This window comes from Caretta caretta, chromosome 1, assembly GCF_965140235.1.
Source record: "Caretta caretta isolate rCarCar2 chromosome 1, rCarCar1.hap1, whole genome shotgun sequence".
Taxonomy (NCBI): Eukaryota; Metazoa; Chordata; order Testudines; family Cheloniidae; genus Caretta; species Caretta caretta.
In genome coordinates, this window is record NC_134206.1 from 281,121,884 (window position 1) to 281,146,348 (window position 24,465).

General features: G+C 44.1%; 1 protein-coding gene and 2 long non-coding RNA genes across 3 annotated transcripts in view; 1 reads left to right on the forward strand and 2 right to left on the reverse strand.

Annotated features, from left to right (window-relative positions):
* Positions 1–1,101: 1,101 nt before the first annotated feature.
* Positions 1,102–24,465, reverse strand: part of LOC142070584 (uncharacterized) — a 96,386-nt gene continuing 73,022 nt past the window's right edge. The window contains exons 2-3 of the long non-coding RNA XR_012666454.1: positions 13,339–13,485; positions 1,102–3,193 (exon numbers count right to left, since the gene is read on the reverse strand). This is a non-coding gene — a long non-coding RNA (uncharacterized LOC142070584). The remainder of the gene's footprint in view (positions 3,194–13,338; positions 13,486–24,465) is intronic.
* Positions 5,376–8,950, reverse strand: RPS16 (ribosomal protein S16). Its single transcript, XM_075124333.1, has 6 exons — positions 8,854–8,950; positions 8,710–8,765; positions 7,681–7,782; positions 6,570–6,666; positions 5,719–5,766; positions 5,376–5,587 (listed from the first exon to the last, which is right to left on the reverse strand). The coding sequence occupies exons 2-6, from the start codon at positions 8,755–8,757 to the stop codon at positions 5,442–5,444; spliced, it is 441 nt and encodes a 146-aa protein (XP_074980434.1). The 5' UTR covers positions 8,758–8,765; positions 8,854–8,950; the 3' UTR covers positions 5,376–5,441.
* Positions 9,061–15,322, forward strand: LOC142070583 (uncharacterized). The gene is made up of 3 exons (XR_012666453.1): positions 9,061–9,451; positions 13,358–13,447; positions 14,789–15,322. It is a non-coding gene; the product is annotated as an uncharacterized LOC142070583 (long non-coding RNA).

Consider the following 24,465-nt stretch of genomic DNA (forward strand, 5'->3'; position numbering starts at 1 on the left):
TATTTTGGTCTTGTAAATATATTCATCTTTCCTTTCTTCATCTCTTACAAAAGCAGAGATGTAAAGATAATCTGACCTCAGATTCTGCCATTCCCAAGCCCATACTTTAAATTATATATAAATGCATCATACTTGCACAGCTTCACAGACATAGAAATATTTCTATTACTCTTTTTAAATATAAAGTATCACAGTAGGTTCAATCCTAAACAGACACAATTTAATCAGCTACTTGACAATTACTCTACGTGTAAGTGAGATGACCAAAGTATTTGGTGCATATCAATACCTTCATGATTTGGTAATTTCACAGTATCATCAGAAAAGTATTTGCTGAAAGATGGGCCAATTCTTATGAATATAAGGTATCTCTGTAATGAAACATACCACTGTATATTATAAAATATACCTATTTTCAGGTTGAAAGTGGGGGGAGGGGATCATGGACAGTATCAGTCTTTCACTCCTCTGCCTCTCTCCACTTTCATATCTATTTGCCTCTTCTCACATCACTGTTCCTATGTTGGCAATTCCTTTTTGCCATGACTTGAGAGCTAGGCGTTTTGGTATTGATTCTCTTTCATCATCCCTTGTCCCCACCATAGCCTTGCTCTCGCATTCTTTTAATTCTGTACACTCTTACCCCAGGAATATTTTTCCCCACCACTACAACCCTGAAAACATGGAGGAGACTTCTCTAATTTGAAGCTTTCACTTACTGAGTTCTAACACTCTCATTTGGAAAAGAAGAGGGCCTAGACATAACACAAAATGAAGTTGTGTATACACCAGTGACTCTGTCCTGAAAGTCTCATGGAACATCCACCGGGTAACCAACAACTGATTGATAACCAATGTATGACGTTATTCTTACTGTTGTTTAGACGCTGTTTAATGTGTCTGACATTTAGTGTTGGAAAAAGACATGTTAATACCATACTTTACAGTATAGTGTATCTAGTTTCCTTTGTATTATTTCTTTGTCCTTGCAAAAGCAGTGAAGACGGGCGAATAACATAAAAGAACTTAGAAATATTAGAAATACGGGAAGAACACAACAAAATTAGATTAATCTTGAAATAATGCAAAGTGAGAGAAATATTCCAGAACACACATTTATTCGGACTGAGAAACCTGGAAAGCAATAATGCTAAAAAGAGACATAGGAGATCATACTGGAAAACATGTTAGACATTAGTTTGCAATGTGCTATAGCTGCAAAAAGGCCCATGAAGGCTAGGCTTTCAAAACACAGACACGACAAGGCATATAGCAGCAAAGCAATAATCCTCCTCTCTACAATTCTAATACAACTGCACCTGTAAAACTGCATTCACATCTGGCGACTATACCAGAAAGACAGAGAAATTTGAGCAAAGAGCAACAAAAGTCACTAGGGAAACAGAGGAATGACAGATAAGGTGAGGTCGTAACAGTCCAACAAGTATCCGAGGAGGGAAAGGAATTATTCAGCGAGGTACACTGTGGTACAAGAGTCATGGGGTTAAAATTAAGAAATGGGAAAGTGTGGGGGAGAGAGAAATTAACTTGAATAGGAGGAATGAAATGCATTTGCCTGCATAAGGGAATAAGTAGATGCCCCACTGCTTGGGACCTTTGAAAAACCAAGGAGGAAAAGAAAAAAAGAGCCCACGAGTACACTTTAGGTAACCATCCTGCATTGGCAGGGAGACAAACTGAAAGAATTTATAGGTGTTCTCTATCTAGACTTTCTACAATTAGAAATGACAAAGTTAATTTAACATATAAATTCTGTATTTAAAAGTTTGTTGGTTGACTTCAAATATACAAAATTAACAGCCTCATTTAATAATAAACTTTTCAATAACCACTTACAATCTATGTGGGTATCACAGTCAAGCATAATTTATCTCAATAACTGCAAAACCATAGCAGCAAGGAGCATCTTCAGCTTCTGTAAGGACCATGCAGCATATGAGGGCAATCTGGTCAGTGAGGATACACCAGGCCAGAGCCACACTGGTACAGCTACTCCCAATTTTGGCTCTCCCTACGTTGTTGATGCCAGTGGCACATGGAACTTTTCAGAGCTTGCACCACACCCACAGTTGGTAAGTCCCAGTGCCAGGTGCACAGACGGCAGGATCCACATTTTCACAGCAGCTTCCAGTCCCTACTCTGCCTCCTAAGCTTAATGCTCCTGCAGCTAGTGAGCTCTGGGATGGGGTTAGGGACACGCTGGAACCAGCCCATCTCCAATTCAGCCTCACTGCTGCTGGGGGACCCCTTTCTGGTCTTACACATCTTGTTGCTGATAAGGACTAGTTGAGGAGGGGCAGGCTAATGCCAGAGCTGAGTTGGTAAAGCTGCTCCTATGCCATTTCTACCTCCACTATCGATGGTAGAAGAATCCTTTTCACCGCTCACCCCCCTAGTGAAGATAAGTGGCAGGATAGAGTAAATAGGAAAACAGAGTTCTCACTACTACATCCTATTTCCACCATGCTCTCATGCAATTAGCTCACACCAATTTACTTGTAGTATTTCAGAAAATAAAACTGGCATCTAGCAGCTCCCAGTACACATCAAGTAACATTTACATTTTACATCTTATTAACAAAATCAAATAGTTTGATGTGACATCATTGCAGAGATCAACAGGACATTTTCATGAGATCAAAATCCACTTTAGAAAACATTTTGATTAGGGTTAAGGGCTTCTCGGTTTGAAGAAACGCCGCGGAGACAGTATGCTCTGCACTGCCATATAATATATCCAAGTTTCATTCCCCATCTCTGCCTTCAGAAAAAAAAAAAAAAAAAGTCAGGCCTAGAAAGGAGGAGGCAGAGTTTTTATGGTCCAGGAGCTAGAATAGCTCATCATTCATCAACAGCCTCATCACAAGAAGAAACCTGGATGAGCTCCAGTGTTCTAACCAGCCAATACTGCATCCCTAGATGGGGTGATGAGAAGTTTTGCAGGTCAAAGGAGACAGAGGAAAGAAAAGCCAGAGAACATCCCACAAGAGATCAGTCAGAACAATAATAAATCAGAATAAAACTTCTAAAGTGAAATTAGGCATATTCTTCATTTACTGCAGGACAAAAACAAAAAAAGTCTAGCAAACAAGTTGCAAGTGGCTCACAGTAGATCTGCAAAAAGGAAACAAAAATGGGCTTGTTGCTTTCCTGCATTCCTCTTCCTTTCTTTCTGAAAGAATAAGAGTTTGATTTTTCAATTGCATTTAATTTGAAATTCAGGCGTTTTTGAAATCCACTCTGGAACACACAAATGTGACTGAAAAATTAGTCATGTTATCAACAGAGACTGAAAGCTAAGCAAGAGTGGGACTTATCAATCCTGTTTAGAAGTTTTGTTCAATTTATGCTAATACTATTTAATATTAATGACTAAGTTTATGAAAAAGGAAATCTTAACAATGGTTTCAGAGTAGCAGCTGTGTTAATCTGTATACTCCTGTTCTTTTTAATTAAGAATTTCACTCCCTTCCCCTAAAGTATTTTACCTCATTCTCAGACACCCACAAGCTCTTCCAGCAGCAGTAAGGAAGACCAGACTGCATATATTTTTAAGGTTTAAAAAAACCCCTGCAAGCGCTCTTCAATACAAGAACAGGCAAAAGTCCAATGTTTCTAAAAAAAAAAAAAAAAAAAAAAAAATCACAGAGGCTACAGTACAAAGAAGAAATTTTGGAAGATACCCCTCAAAAGAGCCCCCAAAGTACCACTGCTGTCTAATGGGGAAAGGAGAGAAAATAGTATCTTGCTTAAAGTGTGATATGGTCAAGAATCTAGACTCTCTATTGGTCAGCCTATCGTCTTTTCCATTCCTGTCCAAAATGGTTTCCTGCTGAGCATACAATGGGATACAAAACAGTTATTCTCATCATGATCCAGAGCTGCTTCCATGCATCAGGCCTCTACTCAGTATTTAACCACCTGTTTGTCAAATTTGAATGATTTTTGCTGGTCACTTGTGACTGATGTCCCAGCTCTCCAACCTTTTGTTGGGAGCAGCTAGTTCATTTTCATATGAGGCTTCCTCTCATCATCCACTCACCCTCTTTATCCTCTCAATATCTACTTAAATAGAAGTCAAGTATCAGGGGGTAGCCGTGTTAGTCTGTATCCACAAAAACCTTAAATAGATGCAAATTCTCACTAGCATCTCCACTATTTCCTCCTCTCATGCACTGCACACACCTCCACCACACCTCCACAGTGGCTCTTAAACTTTCCAGACTACTGTGCCCCTTTCAAGAGTCTGATTGGTCTTGCATAACCCTAAGTTTCACCTCACTTAAAGCTACATGCTTACAAAATCAGACAAAAATACAAGTATCACAGCACGCTATTACTGAAAAATTTGCTTTCTCATGTCTACCATGTAATTATAAAATAAATTAATTGGAATATAAATATTGTACTTACATTACAGAGCAGTATAAACAAATCATTTTATGAAATTTTAGTTAGTACTGACTTCGCAAGGGCTTTTTATGTTGCCTGTGGTAAAACTAGGCAAATATCTAGATGAGTTGATGTACCCCCTGGAAGACCTCTGAGTACCCACAGGGGTACACTTACCCCTGGTTGAGAACCACTGATCTAGATCACCCTCCAAATTACTCCCCATGTGTAGATTGGGGAGGCAAACATGTCTGTCCTTCAAACGGATAACACGGGTTTTTTGTAAATCACTTATCAGTTTATCATTCTTACCTGCACCCCTGTGTGTCTGAACTGTTACAGGGTGCATTACATGTGCCCAAATTAGTATCAAAGCATCTCAGAGTAAGGACCTTTCTCTCATTTTCAGAGCACTGTGCAACCCTTTCAATGTTCAATATTTCTGAAGCATTATAAGAAATTATATTTAAGAATTTATTAGCTTGAATGATGAACATATGAAAGCTTTCATGATTTTTGGGGAAAAATCAGTTTTCTAGTCTTGAATACAAATGTAAAAATTCACATAGCAAAGGTTATTTTATGAAGTTTGCTACTGCACTTAAACACGCATACACTGTAGATTTTTCAGCAGAGAAGGAAACATACTCCTCTTGCTCCGAAACAGCACTAATACAGCTTTGTAGCATTTGGTCAGGGTTTCGGGGAGGGTTGAGAGAATATCTTTTCATTTCCCTGGGTTAACAATTGTAGAAGCTCTACTGCTAGATTTGTTAGTGGTTTGTCAAGGATGCATGGAGCACAGGATGGAGACTTTATTGTTTGAAACAAAGAAAAGAGTATCTGACAGCAACAAAGTGCTTTTCTTTATTCCTAGACACCAGCACTTAACCTGTTGGGGTTTTTTTAGGCCAGCTCCCAACCCTGAAAAAAACAGTTATCCAATATAAACAAATACTAGATTTAGAAACTTGAAACATTTATTAACTTTTCCTCATATTTATTGCAAGATACAAGGATGAACAATTTTAACGGTAAGACTTCTGGTAGCGTGCACGGGCACCAGGTCCACCAAACTTCTTGGACTCGCAGCGACGAGGATCTGCAACCAGTAAGGTCCTATCATACTGGATTAAGATGTCCTTGATTTCCTTCTTGGAAGCTTCATCAACATCTGAAAAAAGATCATATTTGTGACTAACATTCTATAACTTCCATCTATTACTGTTCTACGTATAGCACTTAATGTCTGAAGCTAAACACTTCAAAAAGGCTAGCAAAACAAAATCAAAACAGCCAACTTACACTTCTGATAATAAGCCACCAATGCTTTGGAAATAGATTGACGAATTGCTGTTGAGGAAAGAGACAAGTTAACAATAATATCCAGTAAATTCAGGTTTACATAGAAAACATGGCAAAGGGTTTGGGCAGGGGTTGGCAAAAAGGAATTTGACAAATGAAAAATAGTTATAAATGTAATGATAAAACCACATAAAACCACATCAAGGTGTATTTTGTGTCATACACCTTCCACCTCAAGCTACCCCCTTTAATCAAAGATTAACCATCCTGACGTTATTTTAAAGTCAACTAAAACAGACAAAGATTTGGGTTAATACGTCTACTCGCTTCCTGTGCATCTTCTGAGCTAGATCATTTTAATGTATGTATACAGGCCTTAACTAGCAGCCGCGCAACGTTAACACTTCTGAAAAAGCAATTTATGTTCTATTTTGCCCAACGTGAATAAGTTACAAGTTAAGTTCTGATTCTAGGATTTTTATTTGAGCAATTTTATCTGAGACAAGTAACTGCCTGACTTTGCAGTGTGGTTAGAAAATGCTGTTTAACCTCATCCCAAAATCTAATTTATGGCCAATCACATGTAATCACTTATATTGCACTGGAAGAGGGAAATGCTAATGCCAGTTTCATACAGATCATTTGTGTGTGTAAATGAGAGCAGGTGACGCAGATATAGTTCAATATACACCCATTAAACTGGCATTTGTAATAGCCAAAGCTTTAAACTGTAGACAGTGTTTATTCCCCAAGATATTAATAAATTATAAATATTTTATAAGTAGTTCAAAGTAGATTAATAAAGTAGCCCACACTAAGCCCACACTAAGGATCTTGTACAGGAGTCGTACCGTAGATTTGCGCTACATGGCCGCCACCCTTGACACGGACTCTGATGTCAACACCAGCAAAGCGTTCCTTGCCCAGGAGGAGAACAGGTTCAAGCAGCTACGAAATACAGATATAAAAATTTTATTAAAGTTAATTTTTAAAATCAAATTTAAACAAGTTAAGAAGGAAGGTACTGTACATCTGGGGTCAGGCTTGGATTATGAGGGATTACAAGTGTCGGTTACAAGGTTCATAAGATATATACACAGTACATAACCAGCATAGACCCAGACTGGGGTACGGGAGCTTTTAAAATGTCAGTGGATAAGTGATCTCAGGTACACCACCCATAGAATGTATTTAGAGTCCAAGTCAGTACTGGTGTAGTGAATAAGTACAAGGATGGGTATTACACATATTATGAGAACATATTTATGATCAAGAGGAAGCAATCAGTGTTTTGAGCAAGGTTTCTAAGTATGGATAAGAGGGGAGCACTGCCCAGGAGACCTGGATTCTTGTCACAACTCTGCTGCTGGCCAACTGGGTGACCTTAGGCAAGTCACTTTGCCTTCCTGTGCCTCAGTTTCCCCATTTGTAAATGGGAGTAATGATACTTTGTAAAGTGCTTTGACGTTAACTGAGGAGTCAAACTAGATAATAGTAAACTTTATGAAGTTAGATCTAAGGAAGATTAACTCCTATCAATATATATGCTTTGCTCCCATCAACACTAATGAGAATAACTGGTTAGTCTCTAAGGTGCCACAAGTACTCCTTTTCTTTTTGTGAATTGAGAAAATACCTCAGAGTAACATTGAGACAAGCACCTAACTGATACAGAAGCTTAAGTCCCATTTTGCAAAGTGACTTGAGTGAGGATACACTTCTATGCTTTTATTATTTAACCTGAGTACTCAACTCCCAAAATTGTATACAAACTTACAAATAGTCAAGCTACAGCTAACAGCCTACATGACCACTAAAAATGAGATGTATCATCTAGTGTATGTCTTTATGACAAGAAACTCTTCTGCTCTTCCAGATTTTACTTATTTATTTAGAGAGAGAGAAGGAATACACACACATAAAAATATACTAAAGTCTAAAGAAAACCAATAAAGTACTTACTTTGTACTGTAGGGTTCTAGGCTCAATCATTTCCAGGGGTCTTCCATTCACTTTAATGAGACCATTTCCTCTTTTACAGTGAGCAACAGCAGTTGCTGTTTTCTAAAAGAGCAAGCATATGTGAGTATAGCATTCCTACAATACCAGCTTTCCCCCCGTAAAGACTAGCATACAGTGCTTTCAGTCTAGATTATGACACTCAAAATTTCAAAAAGTATTTTTCATTTAAAGCAAAGCCACTGCTGCAAACCACTGAAATGTACTAGGTCAGATGGGGACTTAATATAGGCAAGTCAGCCTTGCTGAAAACATAAAATTTGATCTTCACATGGGAAGTGTGAGGACATAATTTACTAGCAGCAGCCAGGCCGCCCAGATCATAAAGACGCAGAAGCCCTTACCTTCACCTTCTGCCATCTCCTCTGTGGAGGCGGCTTTTTACAGTGACACCCGTGCGTGATAGGGGGCGGGGAGAGCAGGGGTGCGGGAACAATTTGCACAGTGGGGGCGCTGAGAGCCGTTGACCCACACGGTAAACCCTGTACGTGACGGAAACCAATTCAAATCGGGGGGTGCTGCCACACCCCCACTTCTAACACCCATGGGGGCGGGGGCGCGGTGGGTGGGTGGGTGTCAGAGAGCGTGCGTGGGGGCAGGGAGAGTGTGGACGAACACACACGTGCCGGCGCACGCCACAGGGGTGCGGCTGCTCACTCCTATCGCAGCGGCCTGGCTCCGATCGCGATGACGGGCTCGGCCGGTGGCGCCGGGCCCCTACGGCTCCATCCCGGGCAGCTCGGCGGCGGGATGCGGGAGCCCTAGGCTGGGGCTACCGGCCACCCCGCGTGGCTGGGCTCGGGCGAGACACGTGGAGGCCCCTGCAGCTCCCGGGCCGCACAGGCCCGTCGCGCCCCCCCCTCCCGGCCTAGCCGGGGAAACGACGCCACGATCACCAGGCGGGGGCCGCAGCTGCCGGGCCGGGGAGCGCAGCCTAGTCCCGGGGGCGCTGCCGCCCGCCCGCTCACTCACCTTCCGCCCGAAGACCTGGACGCTCTGCAGGGGCCCCTTGGCCGGCATGGCTCCTCCTGCAACAGACAGACACGGCGCTGAGCGGCGCGCGGCCCGGCGGGGGGGGGGGAGAGGGGAGGGAGCGCGGAGCTGCCGAACACTCACCTTCCGCCAGAGACAGCAGCAGCAAAAGAGAGAGCGGGGTCTCCGGAGCCGCTTCTCAGGGGCAGCCCGGCCGCAAAGCGCAGCCTGACTTCCGGCCGCGTGACACGGCCCCCTTCCTGCCGCGCTTTACGGCTGCCCGAAGGGAGGGGGGGAAAGGCGCCTCGGAACCTGCGGGGCGGGGCTGAGAGAGCTGCCGGGGAAGAGGCCGGCGCCGGGCGCGACCCCCACCCGAAGCTCCTCCACCGCCTGCCGCGCACGCGCACACGCACCCTGCGGCAGCCGCGTCCCACAGTGTCCCGCCTCACCGCTCAGCCCCGCGCGCCTCAGCGGCGCCCCCAGTCCCAGCACCGGTCCCCAGCGGCTCCCACCCACCGCATCAGCTCCCCGGCGTCTCACAATCCCCCGCGCCCCCCGCATTCCTCTCAGTGTCCGCCAATTCGGGATGTAAACGCCGTTTTCACAGTTAACCGTTTAAACGATTAAAAATATTTCATTTAAACGGTTAACCGATTAAGAGCTGGGGCCAATCCCGCCCGCACAGCTGGGGCCGGGGCTGCGGCCGGCCGGTCCGAGGGCTACCGGTTGAGGCGGTTCCCCGGTAAGACTAATGGTTAACGGCTTAACATTTTACATCCCTACCCCCAGTCCCATCACCAGCCCCCTCAGCATCATTCAATCCCACCATCTTCCCCAGGGCCGGTGTCTTCCATTCCCAGCATCAGCCTGGCAGCGTCCCCCCGTCCCAGGGCTCCCGTCCTTTCCAGGGGCGGCAGGTTTGTATAATTTTGGGTGGTGCCCAGAACAGGTCCAAGTAACCCCCAACTCCAACAGACACCCACCCCCCATTGCTCTGGGAGGGAGTTTGGGTGCGGGAGGGGTGAAGGGTCAGGCTCTGGGCTGGGGCGGGGTGCAGGAGGGGGTGCGGGCTCTAGGAAGGAGTTTGGGTGGAGAGAGGGTGCTGGGGTGGGGTCCAGGAGGGGGTGCGGGCTCTAGGAAGGAGTTTGGGTGGAGAGAGGGTGCTGGGGTGGGGTCCAGGAGGGGGTGCGGGCTCTAGGAAGGAGTTTGGGTGGAGAGAGGGTGCTGGGGTGGGGTCCAGGAGGGGGTGCGGGCTCTAGGAAGGAGTTTGGGTGGAGAGAGGGTGCTGGGGTGGGGTCCAGGAAGGGGTGCGGGCTCTAGGAAGGAGTTTGGGTACAGGAAGGAGCGTGAGGGTGGGCTCTGGGCTGGAGCATGGGGTTGGGGTGCAGGAGAGGGTGAGGAGTACGGCGCTTACCTCAGGCAGCTCCCAAAAGCAACCTGCACACCACTCTGGCAGCAGCTCCTAGGTGAGGGGGTTGGGAGTCTCTGTGCACCGCTGCCCACAGGCGCCGCCCCCACAGCTCACATAGGTCACAGTTCCCGGCCAATGGGAGCTGCGGAGTCAGCGCTCAGGGCGGGGCAGCACACAGAGAGACACACACGCTGGGGCTGCAGGGACATGCTGGCCGCTTCCAGGAGTGGCATGGAGCAAGGGAGGGTAGGAAGCTGCCTTAGCCCTGCTGCGCTGCTGGCGGTGGTGGCTAGGGGCCCCCGGGCCCTTTTAAATTACCCGGGGGTGGAAGGCAGGGCCGGTAGATGCTCCGTGGGAGGTGCGCGGGGGCGGCAGGCAGGGCTGCAGGAGAGAATGGGCCACAAACATTGGTAGAGCTGGGCCCTGAATATTCCTGAAGCATAAGCACCACAGGCACATATAACTCGCTGCCCCTGGTCCTTTCTCTCCAGCACCAGCTCTCTCACGTCCCACAGTCCTAGCCCCCTGACTTACCAAATGTCTCTCAGTCAATCCCAGTCGTCCAATGTTCAGCGCCATAATAAAGATAAAGGCTATAAGATAAATCTATATGGTAACTGGGTATTACTATACAATAAGGTTCTAGGATTGTCACTGCATGTCATCCTGAAGCCTTGGACGACTGTTGAGTCACTGTGAAATGATGGAAACCACTACAAGCATGGTTGAGATCTCTTTCTGTTGAGTTTATCACCAGGTTCAATCTTCACTGGGATTCGTGGTCTGTTACCATCCAGTTTTTAAGTTCTCTGTGCTCTTTTATTTTTTTACACTTTATGAATTACTCCTGTACAACAGCACAGGCTTTCACCTACGTTATTATCCTTAAACTAACCCAAATAATCCACTAAATAGTACTGACTAGTGTTACACGGCAACAGCAGCTCCTCACACCCATCTGAGGTTTTCTCTGCCTGGGCCCTTTCACACAATGGGTCCTGTTCTAAATTTTTTTTTTTTTAAGTTGTTGGTTAGAAGGAGTCTTTCATTTCCAGCATGGTTTCCACATTACAAAGAGAGGGAATTTCACTGGAATCAGTGGGATCTCTCCCATCTGGATACATTTTTTCATGTGCCCCAGTCTATTTGTAGGTGCTGTTTTCTAGGTATCTATACCACAGTATCTGAGCATATAAGGAGTAACCACCACCGAGGTGGTGAATAAAATATAAAACTGGCCCAGTCTCTGAGTAAAAAAGGTTTATCTGTATGGAACAGCTTTCAAGATTGTGTCCTATATTAACACAAAAACTTGGTGCAAAGTAGAATTAAATGCTTAATCTAAAACAAATGGCACTATAACCCAAAGTATTTCAGGAGATAGTTAACCTGAGACAATGTGAGTTGTAAAGCATCCCAGACACTTAGAACCACTCCTTCTGATCTTGGCTCTTGGTGCAGTGGCACATGGTTCTTTTAAGTTTACATTTTTCCACTGATTTTGCAGGATAATGTTTTGTAATTGTTTCTATTAATTTATTTTGTTTACTACTTTAACTTTGAAACAGGCCTGCCTTATCCTTAGCCACAAAGGAAATAATGTTTCCGTAAATATAAGCTTGACAGACATTGCATCGTCTGGAAATAGAGGAAGTCCCAAGTTCTTTAAAGTTTGTGCACAGTGTGAGAGATTTTCTCCTAACTTTGAAACTCTCCCCTTGTATGAATTCATTTTGCTAAATGGAACAAAAAGACATCTGACAAACAAAAGAATCCATGTGCCACCTAGAGGCTATTTAGTGCACGTCTTATAAAGGAATAAGAAGAGTACTTGTGGCACCTTAGAGACTAACAAATTTATTTGAGCATAAGCATCCGATGAAGTGAGCTGTAGTTCATGAAAGCTTATGCTCAAATAAATTTGTTAGTCTCTAAGGTGCCACAAGTACTCCTTTTCTTTTTGCAAATACAGACTAACACAGCTGCTACTCTGAAAGCTGTCATTATAAAGGAATGCTACTCAGGTGGGCATGGTGAATATTAAAAGAGCACTGCACTAGTGAACCTGTTATGACCTGTGTTCAAATGCTTCACACCAAATCATGGAAAAACTCCACAGCTGTCTGAATTTTATTATGTTTGGTATCAACTCAAAAGTGATGTTCTGAGGAGTTGTTGGGAAATGATAATGCTTCCTTGGGTTTGTTCTGAGATATCCAAATTATTATTTATATTGTATCACCTAGAAGCCCCAGCACAATGGGGCCCTGATCCATGTCTAAGTGTTGCACAAAAAGATGGTCCCTGCCCCAAAGAACCTAGCATGGTGGGGTTTGGGTCCATGAGTAGAGCTTCTTGGTGCTCTGATAACACAGATAATAAATAGTAGTGAAAAAGCTGTATTTTTTGCCATTTAAATTTTTCATATGCTAAGAAATATCAAAATAGTGTCTTCGATATGTACAACCTGCAGTAAGCTCCATGTGTGCAAATCCGTGTGCCCACATGAAGTCCCATTAAAGACAGTGGACTCTGCACAGGTACAGAATCCATCTGTCTGCACTGAGCTCTTTGCAGGATCTGGGTTTTTGCCTCTATCTTTCACATATAATAGCATCTCAGACATTATGGAATATTGTGTCTTTTGTGGAGCTTGGTGTTTTTGAAATGTAAGATCTAATATTTCACTAAAACCCTCATGCCAATAATAATGAGTATGAAGACATTTCTGCTATATGGAATCCATGTGTATAAAACTGCAGATTGAATGAATACATATTTCTGAAAAAGATTTTTGTTGATAGTTGATACTTTTATTTATACATTTAATTTGTCATTAAACAACCAATCCTTCTGCCTGTAAATAAATATATTGAATAGTCCTAAACTAGTATAATTGAATAGTCGTAATCCCTCTTAGGCCCCAAACATTTGAGGATTTCCACATGTGCCTAATTTTATGCACATTACATAGTTCTATTCAGGTAAAAGGCGCTACTCATAGTGCATAGAGTTTAAGTCTTTGCATAATTGGGGCCTGAAATATGACCTGCAAAAGGATTTCCTTTAGATGCCCAGCAACTTTATAAATAAATTCCCAACCTGTATTGAGTGGATTCTTCTCTACGCCAATGCAATTCTCAGTGCAGATCAGGGCTTAAGTATTAAATAATCAGTTAAATAGAGACATTCAAGTGCATTATTAGCATAAGACTTACCTTTATTTTGCTTTTGCAGATCCTGTGACATTCATTCCCACTCAGATAGTCATCTTCTGCTGCAATCTCTGCCAACAGTCTAGAAATGCCGTTAACATTCATGCTACAGGTACGGTTTGTAAAGTTGACCATATGCCTTTCCATATTCTGTTAGAAAAGTAAAGTGGTAATTAGCACACAGTTGGACATTTAATAGTGAATCTGGAAAGAACTGGGTTTAGGGTTTTCTTTTGTTTGTTTCTTTTTTTCCCCATTTCTGGCCCATACAAATCTTAAATAGCTTCTAGCTTCTATTCCAGTTTAGAAGCTCATGCTTCAGGGAGTAGAGTATGTAACATGAGAGAGAAAACTATGTCACAAATAACCATGTTCACAGAGATCATGGGGAAAAAAAGTTCCCAGTGTGAAGCAGAGGAGAAATTACAGATGAATGGCAAGATGGAGGAAAAGGTTCCAGACTAGGGAAGGTGTTGCAGTTCAGGAAATCAACGCATGCAAAATCTTTTCTGATCACCCACTTAGCCCTGGTCTACACTAGAACTTTAGGTCAAATTTAGCAGCGTTAAATCGATGTAAACCTGCACCCGTCCACACGATGAAGCCCTTTTTTTCGACTTAAAGGGCTCTTAAAATTGATTTCCTTACTCCACCCCTGACAAGTGGATTAGCGCTTAAATCAGCCTTGCCGGGTCAAATTTGGGGTACTGTGGACACAATTCGATGGTATTGGCCTCCAGGAGCTATCCCAGAGTGCTCCATTGTGACCGCTCTGGACAGCACTCTCAACTCAGATGCACTGGCCAGGTAGACAGGAAAAGAACCGCGTACTTTTGAATCTCATTTCCTGTTTGACCAGCATGGCAAGCTGCAGGTGACCATGCAGAGCTCATCAGCAGAGGTGACCATGCAAGCATGTGAAAGGATTAATTTGCCCTGGCATTCGCGGCTCTCCTGGCTGTACTCCCAAAGCCTTTGCAAAAGGTTTCTGGGGAGGGCAGCCTTATTGCGTCCTCCATGGTAGGACACTTTACCACTCCAGGCCAGTAGCACGTACTCGGGAATCATTGTACAACAAAGCATTGCAGTGTATGTTTGCTGGCGTTTAAACAACATCCGTTCTTTATCTCTCTGCGTTATCCTCAGGAGAGTGAGATATCATTCATGGTCACCCAATTGAAATAGGGTGCTTTTCTTCAGGGGACACTCAGAGGTGCCCGTTCCTGCTGGGCTGTTTGCCTGTGGCTGAACAGAAATGTTCCCCGCTGTTTGCCACGCGGTGGGGGGAGGCAAAATGCAACCTTGTAACGAAAGCACATGTGCTATGTATGTAATGTTAACAGCAAGGTTTACCCTGAAAGAGTGTAGCCATTGTTTTATAAAATATGTCTTTTTAAATACCGCTGTCCCTTTTTTTTTCCTCCACCAACTGCATGTGTTTCAATGATCACAGGATCTTCTCCTTCCCAGAGGCTAGTGAAGATTAGAAAGAAAAAAAAACGCACTCATGATGAAATGTTCTCTGAGCTCATGCTGTCCTCCCACACTGACAGAACACAGATGACTGGGTGGAGGCAAATAATGTCAGAGTGCAGGAAAGCACAAAATGACCGGGAGGAGAGGTGGCGGGCTGCAGAGAGTAAGTGGCGGCTGAAGAGAGTAAGTGGCGGGCTGAAGACAGGGCTGAAGCTCAAATGTGGTGGCAGCGTGATGAGAGGAGGCAGGATTCAATGCTGAGGCTGCTGGAGGACCAAACCAGTATGCTCCAGTGTATGGTTGAGCTGCAGCAAAGGCAGCTGGAGCACAGACTGCCGCTACAGCCCCTGTGTAACCAACCACCCTCCTCCCCAAGTTTCATAGCCTCCTCACCCAGATGCCTAAGAATGCGGTGGGGGGGCCTCCGGCCAACCAGCCACTCCACCACAGAGGATTGCCCAAAAAACAGAAGGCTGGCATTCAATAAATTTTAAAGTTGTAAACTTTTAAAGTGCTGTGTGGCATTTTCCTTCCCTCCTCCACCACCCCTCCTGGGCAAGCTTGGTAGTCATCCCCCTATTTGTGTGATGAATGAATAAAGAATGCATGAATGTGAAGCAACAATGACTTTATTGCCTCCGCAAGCGGTGATCGAAGGGAGGAGGGGAGGGTGGTTAGCTTACAGGGAAGTAGAGTGAACCAAGGGTCGGGGGGTTTCATCAAGGAGAAACAAATAGAACTTTCACACCGTAGCCTGTCCAGTCATGAAACTGGTTTTCAAAGCTTCTCTGATGCGTACCGCACCCTCCTGTGCTCTTCTAACCACCCTGGTGTCTGGCTGCGTGTAACCAGCAGCCAGGCGATTTGCCTCAACCTCCCACCCCACCATAAACGTCTCCCCCTTACTCTCACAGATATTGTGGAGCGCACAGCAAGCAGTAATAACAGTGGGAATATTGGTTTCGCTGAGGTCTAAGCGAGTCAGTAAACTGCGCCAGCGCACCTTTAAACGTCCAAATGCACATTCTACCACCATTCTGCACTTGCTCAGCCTGTAGTTGAACAGCTCCTGACTACTGTCCAGGCTGCCTGTGTATGGCTTCATGAGCCATGGCATTAAGGGGTAGGCTGGGTCCCCAAGGATAACAATAGGCATTTCAACATCCCCAACAGTTATTTTCTGGTCTGGGAATAAAGTCCCTTCCCGCAGCTTTTGAAACAGACCAGAGTTCCTGAAGATGCGAGCGTCATGTATCTTTCCCGGCCATCCCATGTTGATGTTGGTGAAACATCCCTTGTGATCCACCAGAACTTGCAGCACTATTGAAAAGTACCCCTTGCGGTTTATGTACTTGCCGGCTTGGTGCTCCGGTGCCAAGATAGGGACATGGGTTCCGTCTATGGCCCCACCACAGTTAGGGAATCCCATTGCAGCAAAGCCATCCACTATGACCTGCACATTTCCCAGGGTCACTACCCTTGATATCAGCAGATCTTTGATTGCGTGGGCTACTTGCATCACAGCAGCCCCCACAGTAGATTTGCCCACTCCAAATTGATTCCCGACTGACTGGTAGCTGTCTGGCGTTGCAAGCTTCCATAGGGCTATCGCCACTCGCTTCTCAACTGTGAGGGATGCTCTCATCTTGGTATTCATGCGCTTCAGGGCAGGGGAAAGCAAGTCACAAAGTTCCATGAAAGTGCCCTTACGCATGCGAAAGTTTCACAGCCACTGGGAATCGTCCCAGACCTGCAACACTATGCGGTCCCACCAGTCTGTGCTTGTTTCCCGAGCCCAGAATCGGCATTCCACAGCATGAACCTGCCCCATTAGCACCATGATGCATGCATTGGCAGGGCCCATGCTTTCAGAGAAATCTGTGTCCATGTTCTGATCACTCACGTGACGGCACTGATGTTGTCTCCTCGCCCGGTATCGTTCTGCCAGGTTCTGGTGCTGCATATACTGTTGGATAATGCGTGTGGTGTTTAATGTGCTCCTAATTGCCAAAGTGAGCTGAGCGGCCTCCATGCTTGCCTTGGTATGGCGTCCGCACAGAAAAAAGGCGCAGAACGATTGTCTGCCGTTGCTCTGACGGAGGGAGGGGCGACTGACGACATGGCTTACAGGGTTGGCTTACAGGGAATTAAAATCAACAAAGGGGGTGGCTTTACATCAAGGAGTATTTCAGGCAGGACTTCACGGAGGGTTCCAATAAGAAATGGTGCACCTAAGTAATTGTTCTTATTGGAACAAGCAGGTTGGTCTGGCCACTGATTGATACATGGCTAGATTTACCTCGCTGCACCTTCTCATCTCTTGCCTGCCCAGCAGAAGATGGTACAACAGGACTGCTAGCAATCCGTATCACCTGCCTGCTCACCATAAGATGGTTCAATAGGACTGACTGCAGGACTAAAGAGAATGACCTGGTCAAGTCACTTCTCATGTAGTCCTTGCACCCACGTCTGCCCAGGTGCTCCTGGCCGATGTGGCCAGGAGTACCTCGGACATGACGATGACGGCTACCAGTCCTATTGTACCGTCTGCTGCCACAAGGCAAGGGGTTGCTGCTGCTGTGTAGCAATGCAGTACCACGTCTGCCAGCACCCAGGAGACATACGGTGACGGTTACCTGAGCGGGCTCCATGCTTGCCGTGGTATGGCGTCTGCACAGGTAACTCAAGAAAAAAGGCGCAAAATGATTGTCTGCTGCTGCTTTCACGGAGGGAGGGAGGGACCATGCCTGACGATATGTACCCAGAACCACCCGTGACAATGTTTTAGCCCCATCAGGCATTGGGATCTCAACCCAGAATTCCAAATGGCAGCGGAGACTGCGGGAACTGTGGGATAGCTACCCACAGTGCAACGCTCCGGAAGTCGACTCTAGCCTCGATACTATGGAAGCACTCCGCCGAGTTAATGCACTTAGAGCATTTTCTGTGGGGACACACACACTCGAATATATAAAAACGATTTCTAAAAAACCGACTTCTATAAACTCGACCTAATTTCGTAGTGTAGACATACCCTTAGAAAACCCCTTCTGTAGAACATTACACACCCTAAAGCAGCAATAAAACTAATATTAGGAAGGAAAAGACAACAAGAATCTCCAGAAGAACTCACCGTACCATATTCTCCACTTCCTTGTGCTTTATATACTCATTTGCACCTGTGCATTATAACATAGAAAATGCTACCTAGTCAGTATCTGCTTTGCACATGTGTAAATGACAACATAAACGACTCATTTCTACTAAATGGAAGATTTACGTGTTGTTCATCTGTCCTTACTAGAAATATCACTCCTGGAACAGGTAGGATTTTCCTGACCCAACTGGGAAAGTTATTTTATAGGACATTTGTTATATAGCTTGTGGCACCTTAGAGACTAACCAAGTTATTTGAGCATAAGCTTGCGTGAGCTACAGCTCACTTCATCCAGGTTTTCTTCCCCCCCGCCCCCCCACAAACCCATTCTTCTGTTGGTAATAGCTTATCTAAAGTGATCACTCTCCTTACAATGTGTATGATAATCAAGGTGGGCCATTTCCAGCACAAATCCAGGGTTTAACAAGAATGTCTGAGAAATAGGTTACCTTGCATAATGACTTAGCCACTCCCAGTCTCTATTCAAGCCTAAGTTAATTGTATCCAATTTGCAAATGAATTCCAATTCAACAGTCTCTCACTGGAGTCTGGTTTTGAAGTTTTTCTGTTGTAATATCGCAACTTTCATGTCTGTAATCGCGCGACCAGAGAGATTGAAGTGTTCTCCGACTGGTTTATGAATGTTATAATTCTTGACATCTGATTTGTGTCCATTTATTCTTTTACGTAGAGACTGCCCAGTTTGACCAATGTACATGGCAGAGGGGCATTGCTGGCACATGATGGCATATATCACATTGGTGGATGTGCAGGTGAACGAGCCTCTGATAGTGTGGCTGATGTTATTAGGCCCTGTGATGGTGTCCCCAGAAGGTAACCTATTTCCCCTTGTTTTTTCCTACCCCCCCCCCCACCTTTCCTCAGACATTCTTGTTAAACCCTGGATTTGTGCTGGAAATGGCCCACCTTGAGTATCATACACCTTGTAAGGAGAGTGATCACTTTAGATAAGCTATTACCAGCGGGAGAGTGGGGTGGGGGGAGAGAAAACCTTTTGTAGTGGTAAACACCCATTTTTTCATGGTTTGTATGTATAAGAACATCTTCTGTATTTTCCACAGTATGCATCCGATGAAGTAAGCTGTAGCTCATGAAAGCTTATGCTCAAATAAGTTGGTTAGTCTCTAAGGTGCCACAAGTACTCCTTTTCTTTTTGCGAATACAGACTAACACGGCTGTTACTCTGAAACTTGTTATATCGCTAACAACCACCATTTAAATTCTTAGATCTGAAAGAGATTTTACATTCAGAATTATAAGAAGTTGTTTTATAACTCTATCTGGAGGAAAAGAAAAACATTTTATCTTAACTGCATGGTCCTGATTCCATAGAAAACTCTGTGAGGGTGCAGGAGTCCACCTGCATGGAATTTCTTGCAGGATTAGAGCCTAACAGCAAAAGGTATTTAGAGAGACATTTATGCCTACAGTATCTGTAGATGTCTATGTTTGTGTATGCTGGGAAGTAAATTCTCATGAATTAACATTGCATTGGGTTATTGTAAATATGAGTTGGTGGGAAAGGAGTTTTAATGAGTTCTGAGAAATCTAGGATCTGAAGCCAAATTTTCAAAAGGGATTAGTGATTTTGGGTGCCCAACTTGGGACATCCTACATGAGCCTGACTTTCAAAGAATGGGTACTCAATACTTCCTGATAATATGTTTCAAATTGAGCATCCAAAATCACAAGTCATTTTTGAAAATTTTGGCTTGAATCTTTACAGTTAAGAGTTAATAGCAATAGGCACTTGAATGATGTCTTTCCTGTGCCTCTCTTTCTTCATATTACTGCACTGAATTCTGTGAGTAATTACATAAAATTAAGTTAATGCAATATTAACTCCCTCTGGATCTTCTCCATGGCTACTACTAACCAGCCACGGGGAATCCAATCTGTTGCAACACAGCTTTCACTGGAGCCTATCCATGCAAACAGCTTTTGCTTCTGTGGATTTGTGGCTTCTGTCCCTAGGATACATAGCACTGAGAATCCTCACTCAGTGCAAATTCTACATTACCTAAACTGTGTCTCCTTGAAGGGAAAACTTGCAAGATTGCTGTGAGGGAAACCGCCGGGAGATTCCTTTCTGTTAGGCCCTTTACTTATATTCAGGTTAAACATTTGGAAGTTAAACACAGTGGACCTGAACGTGAAACGAAAGACCTGATTCTTCACTTGCAGCATGTGCAAAATGAGTGTAAAACATATCCAGGTCAGAACAATAGTATTTTATACAGACTGTACGTAGAAATAATTAACTACACAAGGTACAAGGCAGTGAAGTATCAAGGCAAAGGTATGTCAGTAAGGCCAGCTTTCAGTATGAATCTTTATGGAAAGGAGAGAGGAAACACTCACTACAGTAAGGGGAAATCCACATACCTTTAGCACAATTGCTGGAAAAGGGAAAAGAGAATGGGGAGAATGAAATATTTAACATTGAGAGGTGTCACAAAAACTGATCAATCACTCCTTTTGTGCTGTCTCATAATGTGAAAACAGAGTCATCCTAAATTTAAAGGTGCATTTAAAATAAATAAAAGAAAGACTTTTCTTATACACTGTGTATTCAGCATGTGGAAATTGCTGCCACATACCAGTAGGTCATAATCTACTATGGTGCATAACTGTATTTTTTTTTAAAGGGGTGCATAATTTTGACCAGTAAAAAGACTTCATGCTCCTTCATACATGCTAGGATACAGATGAGTGAAAAAAAACCTTATTCTTTATTTAGGGCAAAAAATGATCACTGCAGGGCTCAGGAAGTTTCCCCTCTCAGACGTGCCAGAGGGAAGATATCTAACTTGGTCTACCATTGGCCTTATCTGCTATAGCAAATCTTATGATCCTTAGTCATCAGGATATTAGTGTATAGTCTAATGTTACATTTTGTACTTGTTTGATAAAATGATAATTAACTAACGGATCACATTATTTCCAATGTTTGCTTTTCACGGATTATAGTCATCCAGACAACAGCTGAAAAGTCTTCTAAACTGAATTAGTGCAAGAATGCTGTGACCAATGGAAAAATGTTTGATGCATCCAGGAAAATGAATCTTTCCAGCTTTTAAAAACATTGCTGTCAAAACAATTTGGGATTGCACAAGATTTCTGTATTATTCCTTTAGAAAATATTACTTATTACTTGGTGTAATGCACATCTATTGGGTTAATTGCTCTTCTCCAAAAGGCTATTTAAAATATTTGCATGTAAAGATAAATATTATCCTGACTGTTGTGAATTCTGGTAGCTGCTCACAGATGGGGTTGACCTTGTGGAAAGGTTTAGATCGCATTGGATGGAAGTCACAAATGCCAATTTTTATGATAGAATTTGAAAAAGTATTAAATGTATAAGCCTGTATTAAAATCTTTGTCCATCAGTAAATAGAAACTTAAGTCAAGCCCTCTGACTGGAAATGGTGCAACACTGTGCATTAGAATTCCCTTCTGGTGTACAAGGGTATAGTTTAATTTGGTTTATAGTGAAGTAGAATTAGTTTGTGGTTAGGCTTCTACCACAGCTCAGACTCTCCTCTGAAGCACACATGTGCATACCCACACAAAACCCCTCCTTACAGAAGTCTCTATTTTGGTTTTAAAGATCAAAAAAGTAGTAAAAATTTGACCTGAAGATCACCCTACTATATCTGAGTTAGGTACTCACATAAACCAAAGAGTAAACAGAATTGCATACAGCGTATAGGATTGATTTCCTAAAACTGCAATTCCTCTGCTTCCCCTAGAGGTCTCCTTCCTTTTATTAGCACCTAAGCACACTGAGACCTGTTGCTCTCTCTCAACTTTCCTCAGCAGAGAGATGCACTGTCCGAGGTCCTAGCTTCCTCTCCTCTGGTTCACTAGGTATGTCAATACCACTTCCCTATTGTGACACCCTGACACCCCAATATTCATCACTGTCATGTAATTAGGATATGTTTTGTACAAAGTATGTCTTGAGAGGTATCGTTATAAAAGTCTTGATCTGCTAGACATTACTATCTCATTGGATTGTATGGGTTATTGTCATATATGAAGTTATGAAGTTTGGCTATGTATGTGTTACTGACAAACATGTTGTGAGGTTGAAAACACCCAAAAGCAGCCTTTCAGGTACAACAGTAAAAAGGCCAATGTTGATGGCTTATTGAGGAAATGCACACAAGCACAAGGATTACCCCAGGAACTGTGTACAATAGAAACCTCTCCAAGATAGCTCTACACAATGGGAACTGTTTGACCAAGGTCACAGCAAAAGAGCTTTTAAGCAAGTGGGAAGAAAATATAAAAGGGTGACAATGACAGGGTACCTCACTCTCCCTGCAAGAACACATCTGGAAACAAATATGGGGCAAGGACTAAACTGTGGGAAGTGATAATCTCAGGCTAGAAGGATCTTTAGCCTGCGTATGAAAACTTGGGAAAGCCAAGGCAACTGCCAGCCTATTTATCACTCAGGGTCAGAATTTGCTAATTTATATCCTACCTATCTAGTGTGTTAAGATCAGCTTGTGGTTTTTGTTTATTTACTAAGGCAGCAGTTCTTAAACTTCATTGCACCATGACCCCCTTCTGACAACAAAAATTACTACATGACCCCAGGAGGGGGGACTGAAGACCATGCCCACCCAAGCCCAGCCAGCCGAGCCCTGCCATGCCGGGCGGCGGGGCCAAAGCTGAAGCCCAAGGGCTTTTGCCTTGGGTGGGGGGCGTGTAACCTTAGCCCTGGGCGGTGGGGCTCAGGCTTCGGCTTCAGACTTGCTGGGGCCCAGGGCCAACACCCACCCTGGCAACCCCATTAAAATGAGGTCGTGACCCACTTTGGGATCCTGACCCACAGTTTGAGAAACCCTATACGAAGGTAATATGCTTTGATCTGTTTGCTAGCCCCCGTAATCACTTAAAATCTATCCTTGTTTTGTTTTTCTAAACCAGCTTGTGAAATTCATAACTGGGGCAAAAAGCTGTGCATATCTTCTTCCATATTGAGGGAGGGAGTGAACTTAATGAGCTTACGCTGTACAGTTTTCTGTGCAGTGCAAGACTATACAATTTTGGGTTTGCACCCCCGAGGGGGTGTGCATTTGAATGCTGGGAAATTCCCTAGCTGATTCTTCCCATGCAGAGCTGATTTCAGTGTCTGTGTCTTTCTGCAGCTGGGTGTGTCCCTATCTGGCTGTGTGCTAGACGAGGCTTGAGGGCCTGACTCACCAGGACTGGGTGAGGGAACCCAGGCTGGCGGAACGGGTAGGCTCAGTGGTACCCAAGTACATCAGGTGGCACCCCAGAGTGGGGGATAACCCATCACACCTATATTAGAGAAATTTAGGAAAGTGTACATGAACAAGGCAGCCCATTTTGGGGATCTGTAGAGTATGTAGTATTTGGCACAGCGTCCCAGATGGCTCAGTAATGTCAAGATTGCAAATCTGGTTTGGCACACAATGATCTGTAAAAACACCACCTTTTCTCCATGTCCCTCCTTAAAACTCATCTCACTGTAATGCACACAGAAAAGTGCTATCTTCTAATGGTTAGGCAGGTGAAAAGTTATGCTAGAGTATGATTGTGCACACAACAAGTCTATTCCAACACATTAGTTATGTTTAGAACAGGAGAATTCTAGTTATATTAGTCTCTAATCAGGTCATTTCCATTTCTGAGTTTGAATCTGTTGTTTGACTAAAACATTTTCTGCAGCCTGTGGTAGGATGGCAGATCAGGCAGAAGTATCAAGGCAGGTGAACTGTCGTATACTGTCTGACCTAGAAGAGAACTGAGACATTTTCTCCAGAAACAGGAGTAGTTGAACTCTGGAGGAGGAGGAACCCTTTTGGCAAGGCATTACTAGGGCTCCCAGTGGAAAACATTGTGTCTATGAAGCAGAGGGACAGCAGAAACTTAGTCCCACTCTTCAGCCTTTAATACTCAGCACACTAATAATAAATCTTATAACACAGGGCCAGATTCTAGGAGGTGATTGGGCCCCTATCCACTGACAGTGTGAACACCCCTAGCTGGGGAGTCCCCAGCTGCCATAGGTGGCTCCTACGCCATCCACTCACTGAAGCCCTTGGGTTGAGAGGTGGGGAAGGGTTGGGGCCACTGCAGTCCCTAACAGACAGGCAGTCCATTCTGTTAGTCATTAATATCTGGTATAGTTTAGAGCAGTCTCAGGGCCACCTTGGAGTGCACTGTGACAAGGGCCAGCATTGAATGGGCCCCAGAATCAAGGCACTCCAAAGGGTTCTTTTGCAGTCCTCTCTTCACCTGCCCCCAACAGAATCTCGGTAATAGTATCTATCTGCTCATGGCATCATAGGCACTGCACAAAAACACAAACACACACAGCATTACAAGATGCAGATTAAAATAACGATTTTTTACAAAAAGAAAAACAGATAAAGCAATTAAAACCACAATGCCGTGGGAAAGCTCGTACAAACCACAAGGGACTGTGGAGGGCT